Raw genomic sequence first — 13,973 nt, 5'->3', positions numbered from 1 at the left:
ATGATTCACGAACAGAAGAAGTTTTGTCTCAATTAAAAAAGAATTTTCCAGTACAATTCAAATCAGAATTAACTGATTTATGTACAAAATACAGTGATGTGTTTGGACTTGAAACTGAACCAATAACAACAAATAATTTTTACAAGCAGAATTTGAGGCTTAAAGACGAAGAAACAGTGTACATTAAAAATTATAGATGCCCACAGAGCACCCTTGAAAAAATAAAAAAACAGGTAGATAAACTTATAGAAAACAAAAGCCGTCGGTGTCTGAATATAATAGCCCACTGTTGCTATTGCCTAAAAAATCTCTCCCGGGTTCGGATGAGAAAAAAAGGAGATTAATAATAGATTATCGTCAGATAAATAAAAAAGTACTATCAGATAAGTTTCCGCTCCCTAGAATTGATGACCCTCACAAGCATTCCTATACATGGATGATCTAATAGTCATTGATTGCTCTGAAAACCTGATTGATGTTTTTGAGAAATGCAGAGAATACAACCTAAAGCTACATCCAGAAAAATGTTAATTTTTCGTGCATGAAGTCACATTTTTGGGACATAAATGCACTGATAAAAGAATCTTGCCAGATGACAAAAAATATGATGTCATAAAAAAATACCCAGTCCCACATGATGCGGACAACGGTAGACGTTTCGTTGCATTTTGCAATTATTATACAAGATTCATTAAGAACTTCGCTGAATATTCCCGTCACATAACAAGGTTATGTAAAAAAGATGTTAAATTTGAGTTTTTTTTTTGACAGATGATTGCCAGCGCGCATTTGATCATTTAAAATCTGCGTTAAGGAAACCTTCTTTGCTGCAATACCCAAAATTTAGTAAGGAATTTTGTATAATAACAGATGCTAGTAAGCAAGCGTGTGGAGCTATTTTAACTCAAAACAGAGATGGACATTTAATAAGGGTGAAAGTAACAAAAGCACAACAGAACAAGAAAAAGCAGCTATTTATTGGGCAATACCCCACTTTAGACCATATGTTTATGGCAGGCACTTCACAGTAAAAACAGACCATAGGCCACTAACCTATCTATTTTCCATGGTGAACCCTAGGTCTAAAATAACAAGAATGAGACTTGAACTAGAAGAATATAATTTTACGGTCGAGTACCTAAAGGAAAAAGACAATTTCGTGGCAGACGCCCTATGTAGAATCACAATAAGTGATCTCAAGGAATTACAAACGAAAGTCCTTAAAGTGACAACCAGGCAACAAAGTAAACAGAAAAATTCCTGCGCAGGCGAAAAAAATTGTTTGCCTATGCAAACTATAGTCGACGCTTCTAAGCCCAACGTATACGAAGTCATTTATAATGACGATTTACGTAAAATAGTGACCTTGCTAATAGTGACCGATAAATGTTTATTTAAACATGGAAAGAAGGTTATAGCAAGAATTAATGTTGACAACCTTTACACCAATGGAACCCTTGATTTAGGTCAGTTCTTCCAAAGGCTTGAAAAAGATGCCAGGCATTATGCATTAGGTATTAGTCAACTTTAAGTGGCACCGAGTGGAAAGATATTTGAAACTATTTTAATCGAATCTTTCAAAGTTATGGGCAATAAGATATTAAAATCATTAAAAGTAGCGCTACTCAAGCCGGTGACCATAGTAGAAAATAAAAAAGATATAGAAGCAATACTGTTTACAAATCATGACAATCCCATACTAGAGGTGGAGAACTATCGATGGCACTATCGACACTATCGATGGTTTTGCGCTATAGCACCGCCATCGATGGCAGCCCTGCACTATCGATAGTTTTGCACGCGGCTTATCACATCACAAAGAAAAAATAAAGTTGAAAGTGGAACGCCAAAATATAGTGAAAAGCTAAAGTATAGCTGAAAGTAAAAATCTCCTAATGCTCTTTTTAAAAAAGAATTAGTTTTGTACATCTTTTCCGCTCGAATACACAGTTCGACGATGTACTTTTTATACAATCCCTAATCAAAAAAATAAATAAATTAATTAATTTTTTATTTTTAAGGAGCTAAAAATATAATAAAGTTTTGTTCAAATTTCATTTTATAGCTTTTTTTACATCTAAAAATTAAAAAGCATAACACTACCGATAGTACTATCGACACTATCGATGGTTTGAGAAAAATAATCGCTCACTATCGATGGCGACGACTATCGATAGTTCTCCACCTCTATCCCATACAAGGAGGTTATACAGGAATTACTAAAACGATATCAATAATAAAGCTAGCCTATTATTGAAAGAATATGACTATGAATATGATATAAGGGAATATGTAAGAAAATGTCAAGGATGTCAGAAATCGTAAACAACGATACATACCATTGATACTAACAAAAACCCCCTTAAAAGCTTTCGACAGTGTAATCTGTAGTATATACTATTGGCCCATTGCGTAAATCAGAAAACGGTAATGAATCCGCAGTCACACTTATGTGTGACAAACAAAAGTGCCAATACTGCCACAAAGGCAATTTTTGAATCTTTTATTCTGAAGTACGGTTCAATGAAGACGTTCATTACGGACATGGGAACAGAGTATAGGAATTCAATCATAAATGACCTGTGTAAACACCTAAATATTAAAAACATAACTTCTACAGCGCACCACCATAGAACGGTAGGTACTGTGGAAAGAAACCATAGAACATTCAATGAGTATATTAGTTCTTATATATCAGTAGACAAAACTGATTGGGACGTTTGGCTTCCTTACTTTGTTTATTGTTTCAACACAACACCCTCAATGGCACATAATTATTGTCCATATGAGCTTGTGTTTGGCAGGCAAATCAACTTGCAAAATATTTTAATAGCGACCATACAATAGACCCCCTATATAATGTAGATGGTTATGCTAAGGAAACAAAATATAGATTAGAAATAGCACATAAAAGAGCTAGGATAATGTTAGAAGAGCATAAGACAAAGAATAAAGAAAATTATGATAAGAAGCTAGAATTAGACATCCAAATAGGAGATAAAGTAATACTAAAAAACGAAACCGGACACAAATTAGATTCTGTCTATTTAGGTCAAGTGATCCGATCCAAACTTTGAGTGCTAGATAAATTCATGTAGGTTTAATATGCAGTGATGCGATGCATTTTTACATATATATATTTTTTTTAAATGAACTGTTGGAAAAGAATGCCATTCGCAAAAGGAAGATAAGAGTTCGAGGTATTAGAAATATGAAAAACCAACTGTTTGAAATAATTTTCACCTTTTGCAAGGTGGAAATGCAAAATCATGTGATATTACAACAAATTTGTTTGTGGACATTTAAAATGCCGTTAAGAACTTAAGTTTTTACAATGCTTAAACGTGTGCTTTTTTCATCTCAGTTTCGATTGTATTGTATTTTCCCCTATAAATTTAATAGTATTAACTGTTTCAGCTATTCTGAACATCTAAATTTCCTCTTTTCATCTCAGTTTCGATTGTATTGTATTTGCCGCTACCAATTTAATTACACCCCGCTCTAAAATACTAAAAATGTGTCGCCATACAATTTTCTAGTCTTTTAATTTCGCGTATATAAGCAGGCCTTTAAAACGCCGTTCTGAACTATTTGTCTCCGACTGCTTAGACACTTTTTTACCATCTCTTACCGTCGTCGTTACTAGGCTTAAATGCCAACCAAAAGTCAAAAAAGGAGTAATCGATAAATGAATACATTTTTTACTTCATTAGTTTGCCCTATATTGTGTGAGGGCCCCAAAATTGGTAGAAGATTATGAAATATGTAAATAGTTATTTAAGTTATTTCTAGCACACAACCGGCGGCCGCTCCAGGCAAGCAACGGTAGGTAAGTTAGCGAACGAAAGTTTAATAACCTGCGGGATTTTGCTGTGTCCAGACGTGAGTGGGAAAAACTCTCTGTTCTCGAGAGTGCTCACTACTAACTTCAATATGGGAGACCCGAATTACCCCCCAAAGCCGCCGTGCACTCACGTCGAGTAAGCATAAGTTCCTACAATATTTTTGGAGGGATATTTTGTATTTTGTATGAGTAATAAAAGATACCAACTTCGTCTTATCTAATTTTCCTTTGGCTGACGTTAACCATCCCCTTTTCATGATTGCCACCTCTCTGTTAATGGTACCCAGTCTGTTCGGTCCTTAGCCACGTGTTTCGAGAAGTATCCTTGATCGTTAAAGAAGACTCTAAACTGCTGGCAAGCCTTATTTTGGAGAATCGTTTTCGTTGGGAAATCGTTCATATCCAGTGGTTTAGGGCTCAGTCTTTGGCATCTCCTTTTTTTATAGAAAGGTCAAAACGTTATTTTTAAAGCCTAGGCTGATATGATTATATAGTATCGGTATATCATTAGGAGCAGGAATTGGTACCAAAGCTCATGGGTCTCTTATCACATTATATACCACATTTATTATACTATACATATATATATCTATACATTGTCATCTTTCCAAGTAAACGGACGTGTTTTTTTCTTTAGCTCTCGTATTGCGTTGAAGCTCGGTCAAACTTTACCGTGCTGAACGCGTAGTATTATAAAAACTATTTAACTCGTTGTAAGGCCCAGTTCTCACAGGACCCAAAACAGTTTTATAATTTCGTTAACACTAACCGTAAGCCTAAAACAAATCCTTCCTCGCTTTCATTTGAAAATACTTCCGCAAATAATGATCAGGCAATAGCCGATCTATTTCCGCAGTTTTTTCAAACAACCTATTCTAGCTCTTCGTATCTACACCAGACCTATTCCTACGACATACCCAAATCAAACTTAATTTTCTGTCATAGCCTAAACGAAAGCTCTCTCCTTTTAGATCTTCATCGTATCAAGCCAGTTTATTCGCCAGGTCCCACGGAATTCCTGGCTGTGTGCTCAGGTATTGTGCCGACGCCCTGTGCTACCCCCTTCTGAAATTGTTTACCTTGTCCTTAGAAACCTCCCACTTTCCCATTATTTGGAAGGAATTGTTTATTATTCCTCTCCACAAAAAAGGTAGGAAATAGATGTCAGCGGCCGTCAGCCGATAGGGTGCACAGGGGGATCAACGGATGACTGTGTCATCTGCCGTAACTGTGTACACCATCGGTAGTGCGACTATACTCTCCAAGTGAGGGCGGCTGGAAGCAGGTCCCCAGTCGAGGCTCGACCGGGGATGCTGACCAATTGTAGTCGGGCGGACTTAGGCAGTCTTTAACCAAGCCTCCCCTCAAGTCAGGTGTGTGATGCGACCCGTGCACACTGACTTCCAGGTTCGCAGCTGAGGGGTAATTCCAAGCTGTGTCTGCACGGAGCCTTCCCAGGGCCAGGCAACCCTGGGTCGTAAGTGGCCTTGCCGCAGTTTTGGGGCGAAGCTGCGGTCGACCTGTTTTCAAAGCCCCAAAGCCCCTCTGGCCCGCTGCGCTTGCCAGGTCGAGCAAAGCGGGCGTTCATGATATGCTATGAATAATTCAAACCGAGCTTCGGAACTCCTGGGAGAGGATAAACCCCAAAAACTATCAACGAAGGACGAGAAGGAGATGCAGAGGCCGAGACTGGTCGCTGCATCTCACATTGTATCGGAGACCGACGAAGAAGAGTCGCAATCCGAGGGGAGGGCGAGTAGCACTCCCCAACCGAAACACATAGGTGGGGCTCAGTTGAGCACCACCTCAGAAATAGCGAAATTGTCTCACCATCAGAGACGAGCGAGGGTTAACAGAGCCCGCTTCGTTCTCGGCAAGATAGCCAAGAATGAGGCTGAGGGCAAAACTGACCCTCGGGATGCCGAGGACAAGGCCAAATTCCTTGCGAAGATCGCGGAGTACGAGAATTACAAAGCGGCAAACCCGGCGGCGTTCCAGCCCTCGAAGGCAAAGCGAATTCGCTCACAGGAAGTGAGAGAAAGCGCGCCTAAGAGAGCGAAGGACCCACAGGGTAAGCCGCGTGCGACGAACTTTGTCAGCCAGGCAAAGAAGTTTAGCGAGGTGGCCAGAGACAGTCTGGCTATGGCACTGGTGGACGAGCTCCATGACGACGGTCGCCTGCTGTCGGAGAAGTGGGAGGAGATCGAGGCCAAATTGGCCGACATGGTGACCGACAGGTTGGTTAGCATGCCGACCGGCCCCATCCCCTCCTTCGACTCCTCAGACGTGGTCAGAGGGCACCGGGTCATCAGATGCGACGACGGGTTCTCCCGAAGCTTCCTGGCGGAGTGTGTGGCTAAGATCAGCGACACATGGGCTAGCCTTAAGATTAGGCTAGTCCACGCCAGGGAGATCCCAAGGAGACCCAGGTTACCAAAGGGCCAAACTGACCATGCTAGGGTGATCGCCTGTCTGAAGGCCCAGAACCCAGACATACATACAGAGGACTGGACCATCCTCAGAGCAGAGCAGGAGATGAAGGCGAGTCAGCCTTTCCTCCTGCTGATCAACCAGCGCTGTCTGCCCCAGCTGGAGGCAATGGACCACAAGGTCAGGTACGGCATCAGGAAGGCCAAGATTAAGGTCTTCTTGGCCGAGCCGGACGAGATTCTGGAGGAGGTCGATGACACCAACAAATTGTTGGACGACATGGTCATCGACGACAAATCTCCCGACGCCACCCCCACCAACATCGATGTCGAGAATCGTGCAGATTAACCTGAAGCGCAGCTCGCACGCTTCAGCTAATCTCACGATCCTTCTAAGGGAGAAGGATATCGACATCGGTCTGATACAGGAGCCTTGGACCAGGGACGGGCAAGTCGCTGGATTGAGAATCCAAGGATACACACTACTGTGCACAAACTCGAATGGTAGGTCGAGAGCTTGCATTGTAATTAAGAATCACTTTAATGCTTTTCTCTGTCCCAATCTCAGCACACCTGACCTAGCAGTGGCCAGATTCGTGGCGGCGGATGGGAGCGGAGTCATTATAACATCGGCGTACATGGCCCATGACGAGCCGGCCCCGCCTGAGCCGGTAGTCAAGCTGCTGCAATGGGCGGAAGTGACGAAGACGACCCTGGTGCTCGGGTGTGATGCGAACGCAAGACACACGCTCTGGGGGAGTTCGGAGACTAACGAAAGAGGTGAGTCACTCTTTAATAATATTATCTGTAGAAACGTAACAATATATAATAAGGGCAATACGCCGACCTTTATCTTTCCGAGTACGGAAAATTTTCAAGGTTGGGAAGAGGTGTTAGACCTCACATTACATATAGAGCAGAACAATTACAGGGTCGAGAACTGGAGGGTATCGACAGAACACTCCTTCTCAGACCATAGGTACATTTTCTTTGAATTAACGACACCAGTTAAGAAACAGGTGCCAAGAAGGAACCCCCATTAGACAGATTGGAACAATTTCAGCGAGATTGTCCGATCTAAAGTTAACGGCAGGAGGATCAAGACTATATCCACTGCAAAGGCACTCGACAAGGAGGTCGAGGGCCTAACTAATATTCTGAACAACGCCTTCAAAGAGACTTGTAAGCTAACATTCTCGAAGAGGCAATACCCACCGTGGTGGACAAAGGAATTATGCGAGCTCAGGAAGAGCGCGAGAAAGTCCTTTAACCACAGCTATGTAATCCGGGATTGGGGAACATACAAAGAGGCACAAAAAATTTACAAGAAGGCAGTATACAAAGCCAAGAAAGAGTCCTGGCAGAAATACTGCGAGTCACTGGAAAGCATAAAGGACACGGCGAGAGTAAGCAAAATCCTCGCCAAGGGGCACATAAGCCCTACCTTGATCAACAGAGCAGACGGCTCTGCTACGTCGACAATTGAGGAGTCACTAGAGCTACTAGTTGAAACCCACTTCCCAGGAAGCCTAAGAGTGATCTCGGAACCCGAGGAGGGAACGAACTCTCAAATGGATACACCTACGAAAGACATCATTACTACGGAGCGAATTCAGTGGGCAATAGATTCTTTCGATAAATATAAAAGCCCGGGCCCAGACGGCTTAATACCGGCAATGCTACAATCAGCCAAGGATAGCATCTGCAAATGGCTAAAAGCCATTTACGAAGCGTGTTTAAGACTGACGCACATCCCACTGTTGTGGAGAGAGGCTAAACCCAAACCGGGCAGAAGGGGGCATATCCTAGCAAAGGATTATAGACCGATAAGTCTCACCTCCTTCGCCCTGAAGACACTAGAGAGACTGCTGGACGTCCACATCCGAGAATCTCTAGAAGGACATCAACTCTCGGATGCGCAGCATGCGTACCGCAGAGGAAAATCTACGGAAACAGCGCTACACGTATTTGTACATCATGTCGAGAAGACATTACAACACAAACAATATACGATGGCAGCCTTCCTAGACATCGAAGGCGCGTTCAATAACGTGAACCCCGACTCTATTCTGGACTCCCTCAACTTGCTAGGTATTGAGAGAGGCATCAGAGAGTGGATCGGAGTCATGCTAAAGAGCAGGACGATCACAGCCGAACTGAGTGGCACTCACCTCACGCGGACTGTGAAGAGAGGCACACCTCAGGGCGGGGTACTATCGCCCCTACTCTGGCTCACAAATATGAACGCCATATTGACAGACCTCAATACGGATGGAGTCAAAGCAGTTGCCTACGCGGACGACGTAGTACTGCTCGTATCAGGACCATACCCTGACGTTATTAGCGAAATAATGACGGGTGCGCTAGGTCGATTAAACAAATGGGCAAAAACCTGCGGACTAGGTATCAACCCCACTAAAACGGAACTTATGCTCTTCACGCGAAGAACTAAGATACCACCCTTCAACATGCCCAGTATTAACGGCATGGAGCTAAAACTATCGGAGCGAGCGAAGTATCTAGGAGTTATCCTGGATAAAAAGCTCTCATGGAAAGATAACATTGCAGAAAGAGTAAGGAAAGCAAGCATTGCATTCTACTCCTGCAGGAAAATGTTTGGGAACAAATGGGGACTGCACCCAAAGATAATTCTATGGCTCTACACTGCAGTGGTACGGCCAATTCTAAGATACGGAGCCCTAGTATGGTGGCCGGCACTAACTAGGGCTTACAACAGAACGAAGCTGACACGGATGCAACGGGCAGCGAGTGCGGGGGCCGTGGGTGCAATGCGCTCATGCCCCGCGGCTGCTCTCAATGCCATCCTAGATATGCCGATAGAGTTGTTCGCGAAGGACACTGCGGTACAGAGCGCAGTAAGACTGAAGGCGAGCAATTGCTGGAGGGACTACGGCGCCGGGCACGGCAAGATCCTTGCAAACAGCGGCGTTAACACAGACGTTAAGACCGACTACATGATCGCGGAAATGAAATTCGGGAACGCATTCTCGACATCATACCCATCAAGGGAAGACTGGAGTAGGGGCAAACTAGTAGTGGAGAACGAGGTGTCCCTCTACACCGATGGCTCAAAGATGAGCTCCGGCGTAGGGGCTGGGATCTTCGCTGAAAATTGGGGAATTGAAAAGGCTTTCAATCTCTCTAACTCAGCGACGGTCTTTCAGACTGAGGTACTAGCCATAAGGGAAGCAGTCGAACTTTCCTTAGGGCAGGACCTCAGGGGCAAAAGAGTTCGAATCTACTCGGATAGCCAAGCGGCTATAAAATCCCTATCTGCCGTGAAAACGAATTCACGACTTGTGGCAGAATGCAAGAAGGCCCTTAATAGACTTGCCGACAAAAATAAGGTACTAGTAACTTGGGTACCGGGACACAACTAGATCCCAGGAAATGAGAAGGCAGACGAACTAGCCCGTGCAGGCTCGGCAGGGCTAAGTTCTGACTTCGAATTACCGATCTCCCTAAACGCGATACAGACAAGGATCCATGACCACTTTAGGCAGATAGCCAATAAAGAATGGCAAAGCAAGAGTGATCACAGAAGGTCAAGGGAATGCTGGCCGAGGTTCGACGAAAAACGAACCAGGGAACTGCTATCCAACAGCAAGCGGGATATCAGCAGGTTCACGGCACTCACAACGGGACATTGGGCGATCGGTTCGCACGCAATGAAGTTGGGACTGCCACACAACGCAATATGTAGAAGCTGTAAGCAACCTACAGAGCAAGAGACACCGGAATATCTGCTATGCTTCTGCCCAGCGCTAAACCACATCAGATTTCGCCACTTCGGTGCCTACCAGATGGAGTCACTGAGAAACATAGGAAAGCTGAAAGTTTCGGCAATCCTAGGTTTCCTGGCTGACTCTGGATGGTACTGATAGTGTATAATCAACAACAAACAGAGGGAGTGGAACAAAAAGGAGCTTAGCTCTAATTGGAGGCCCCAGCAATGGGCCTCACCACTGCAACCTACCTACCTGGATGTCAACAATTGTAGAGGAATCTCTAAGTTGTCGGCCATTCCTAAATTATTTGAAAACATTATCACCCCTCACTTATAGCACCTTTGTAGATCGGTTATTTCTCCATGTCAACATGGTTTTATTAAGCGAAGATCAACAACAACAATCTTCTGGAGCTCTCTTCCTACATTATAAAGGGTTTCCATAATAATTGTCAGACAGATGTAATCTATACTGATTTCAGTAAAGCATTTGACTCTGTTAACCATTCTCTCCTCGTTAGAAAACTCGATTCAATGGGTTTTCCAAGTGATCTTCTTAATTGGAGTTCTAGTTATTTGAATCCTGCCATTCAATAGGTCCTCTTTAAGAATAATTTATCCAATGTTCTAAGGGTTACATCTGGCGTCCCGCAAGGAAGCCATTTGGGACCCTTATTGTTTACATTATTTATAAATGACCCGCCCAAAGTCTTGACTAACTCCAGAGTGCTTATGTACTCGGATGACGTCATTGCGTGCAATGCAATGACGTTGCCTGCCAGTCGGATTTACAAACAGATCTTAATAATTTTCAAACTTGGTGCCGTGTAAACTTATTAAACTTAAATGGCTCGAAATGTAAGCTAATAACATTCTCTCGTGTCGTTCCTAAGCTTGCTACTTATACGCTGAACTGCTGCACTTTGGAAAGAATTAATTCTGTTGACAATTTGAGTGTCGGCTTGGACCCAAATCTTGACTTTATTGATCATATTTCGTCTATGGTGAATAGAGCCAGGGGTGTGCTTGGATTTATTAAACGGTGGTCGAAGGAATTCAATGACCCCTATGTTACTAAATCCTTATATACTTCCTTAGTTCGTCCTATCTTAGAATATGGATGCTGCTTTTGAAGTCCGCAGTACGGCGTCCATAGTAAACGCATTGAGTCGGTTCAAAAGAACTTTAAATTGGGATGCAAACCAAAGATTACCTTCCTACTCCTAGTAGACTCCTATTAATAAACTTGCCGTCCTTAGCCAATCGTAGAACGATGCTAGGGATAACCTTTATTTTTAACCTTATACATGGTGATGTGGAAAGTGCTGACTTGTTGAGTCAGCTTAATTTCCACGTACCATGTAGAACTACTAGATCCTATATCCCATTACTGTTGCGCCACTGTAGAACCTCCTTAGAACTGCATGAACCTTTTAGAGTGTTATGTGCAAATTCTAATGATTTGTACACACTAATCTCTAACGTAGATATCCTTCCCAAATTAAAATCTTTAATACTAACACACTTAGTAAGCATGCAAGCTAACAATATGGCAGCACGCCGGTAGTCAATATCCTCGTATTCTGTCCTATATTTTCCATCGCGCCTACTAACACCTAACCCAAACAGGCACGTGCCTGGTGTCATACGGGCCACTTGAATGTACTGACCTTAGTGCATCAACGTCCATTAAGATTAGGCTAGTCCACGCCAGGGAGATCCCAAGGAGATCCAGAGCTCGCATCTGGTTACCAAAGGGCCAAACTGACCATGCAAGGGTGATTGCCTGTCTGAAGGCCCAGAACCCAGACATCCATACAGAGGACTGGACCATCCTCAGAGCAGAGCAGGAAATGAAGGCGAGCCAGCCTTTCCTCCTGCTGATTAACCAGCGCTGTCTGCCACAGCTGGAGGCAAATGACCACAAGGTCCGGTACGGCATCAGGACGGCCAAGATAAATTTCTTCTTGGCCGAGCCGGACGAGATTCTGGAGGAAGTCGATGACACCAACAAATTGTTGGACGACATGGTCATCGACGACAAATCTCCTGACGCCACCCCCACCAACATCGAAATCGATAATCGTGCAGCCTAACCTGAAACGCAGCTCGCACGCTTCAGCTAATCTCACGATCCTTATAAGGGAGAGGGATATCGACATCGGTTTGATCCAGGAGCCTTGGACCAGGGACGGGCAAGTCGCTGGACTGAGAATCCAAGGATACACACTACTGTGCACAAACTCGAATGGTAGGTCAAGAGCTTGCATTGTAATTAATCATTTTAATGCTTTTCTCTGTCCCAATCTCAGCACACCTGACCTAGCAGTGGCCAGATTCGTGGCGGCGGATGGGAGCGGAGTCACTTTATCCTCTGCGTACATGGCCCATGACGAGCCGGCCCCGCCTAAGCCGGTAGTCAAGCTGCTGCAATGGGCGGAAGTGATGAAGACGACCCTAGTAAGCCCTAGCCGGCACTAGCTAGGGCTTACAACAGAACGAAGCTGACACGGATGCAACGGGCAGCGAGTGCGGGGGCCGTGGGTGCAATGCGCTCATGCCCCGCGGCTGCTCTCAACGCTGTCCTGGATATAATGCCGATAGAGCTGTTCGTGAAGGACACTGCAGCACAGAGCGCAGTAAGACTGAAGGCGAGCAATTGCTGAAGGGACTACGGCGCCGGGCACGGCAAGATCCTTGGAAACAGCGGCATTAACACAGACGTTAAGACCGACTACATGATCGCGGAAATGAAATTCGGGAACGCATTCTCGACATCATACCCATCAAGGGAAGACTGGAGTAGGGGCAAACTAGTAGTGGAGAACGAGGTGTCCCTCTACACCGATGACTCAAAAATGAGCTGCGGCGTAGGGGCTGGGATCTTCGATGAAAATTGGGGAATTGAAAAGGCTTTCAATTCATAAGGGAAGCAGTCGAACTTTTCTTAAGGCAGGACCTCAGGGGCAAAAGAATTCGAATCTACTCGGATAGCCAAGCGGCTATAAAATCCCTAGCTGCCGTGAAAACGAACTCACGACTAGTGGCAGAATGCAAGAAGGCCCTTAATAGACTTGCCGACAAAAATAAGGTACAAGTAACATGGGTACCGGGACACAACGAGATCCCAGGTAAATGAGAAGGCAGACGAATTAGCCCGTGCACGCTCGGCAGGGCTAAGTTCTGACTTCGAATTACCGATCTCCCTAAACGCGATCCAGACAAGGATCCATGACCACTTTAAGCATAACTTATTATTATTATTATTTATGAATAATTTTATAAACGAGTTCAATTGGTCCGATCTATACATGTGCACTGACTGCTGAACGCGCATAGTAATAAAAACTATTTAACTCGTTGTTGGGCCCAGTTTAGTGTTTATTGTTTACATTATTTATAAATGAAGTTTTGACTAACTCCAGAGTGCTTATGTACGCGGATGACGTCAATACTGCAATACAATAACGTCGCCTGCCTGTCGGATTTACATTGCTCTTTGGAAAGATTTAATTCTGTTGATGTTTTGGAAGTCCGCTTTGATCCAAAACTTGACTTTATTGATTAGATTTCGTCTCTGGTGAATAGAGCAAGGGGTGTGCTTGGATTTATTAAACGGTCGAAGGAATTCAATGACCCCTATGTCACTTAACCCTTATATACTTCTTTAGTTCGTCCTATCTTAGAATATGGATGCTGCATTTGGAGCCCTCAGTACGGCGTCCATAGCAAATGCATCGAGTCGGTTCAAAAGAACTTTTTACTTTTCGCTCTAAGCGGTTTAAATTGGGATGCAAACCAAAGGTTACCTTCCTACTAAAATAGACTTCTATTAATAAACTTGCCGTCCTTAGCCAATCGTAGAACGATGCTAGGGATAACCTTTATTTTTATACCCTTGCAGGGTATTATAATTTCAGTCAGAAGTTTGCAACGCAGTGAAGGAGGCACC

The 13,973-nt window shown here is 43.9% G+C and overlaps 1 protein-coding gene and 1 long non-coding RNA gene across 2 annotated transcripts in view; both read left to right on the top strand.

The window, feature by feature from the left end:
• The first annotated feature begins 3,683 nt into the window (after positions 1-3,683).
• Positions 3,684-13,973, top strand: part of LOC147644641 (uncharacterized) — a 44,204-nt gene continuing 33,914 nt past the window's right edge. Inside the window, exon 1 of the long non-coding RNA XR_015270178.1 lies at positions 3,684-3,829. This is a non-coding gene — a long non-coding RNA (uncharacterized LOC147644641). The remainder of the gene's footprint in view (positions 3,830-13,973) is intronic.
• LOC147644644 (uncharacterized) lies at positions 5,204-7,047 on the top strand. Its single transcript, XM_086826030.1, has 2 exons — positions 5,204-6,777; positions 6,842-7,047. The coding sequence occupies exon 1, from the start codon at positions 5,441-5,443 to the stop codon at positions 6,620-6,622; it is 1,182 nt and encodes a 393-aa protein (XP_086682156.1). The 5' UTR covers positions 5,204-5,440; the 3' UTR covers positions 6,623-6,777; positions 6,842-7,047.

This window comes from Drosophila serrata, unplaced genomic scaffold (assembly GCF_035046125.1).
Source record: "Drosophila serrata isolate PLE 108 unplaced genomic scaffold, ASM3504612v1 contig_125, whole genome shotgun sequence".
NCBI lineage: Eukaryota > Metazoa > Arthropoda > Insecta > Diptera > Drosophilidae > Drosophila > Drosophila serrata.
The sequence above is the reverse complement of the archived record's forward strand: the minus strand, read 5'-3'. Positions and strand labels throughout refer to the sequence as shown.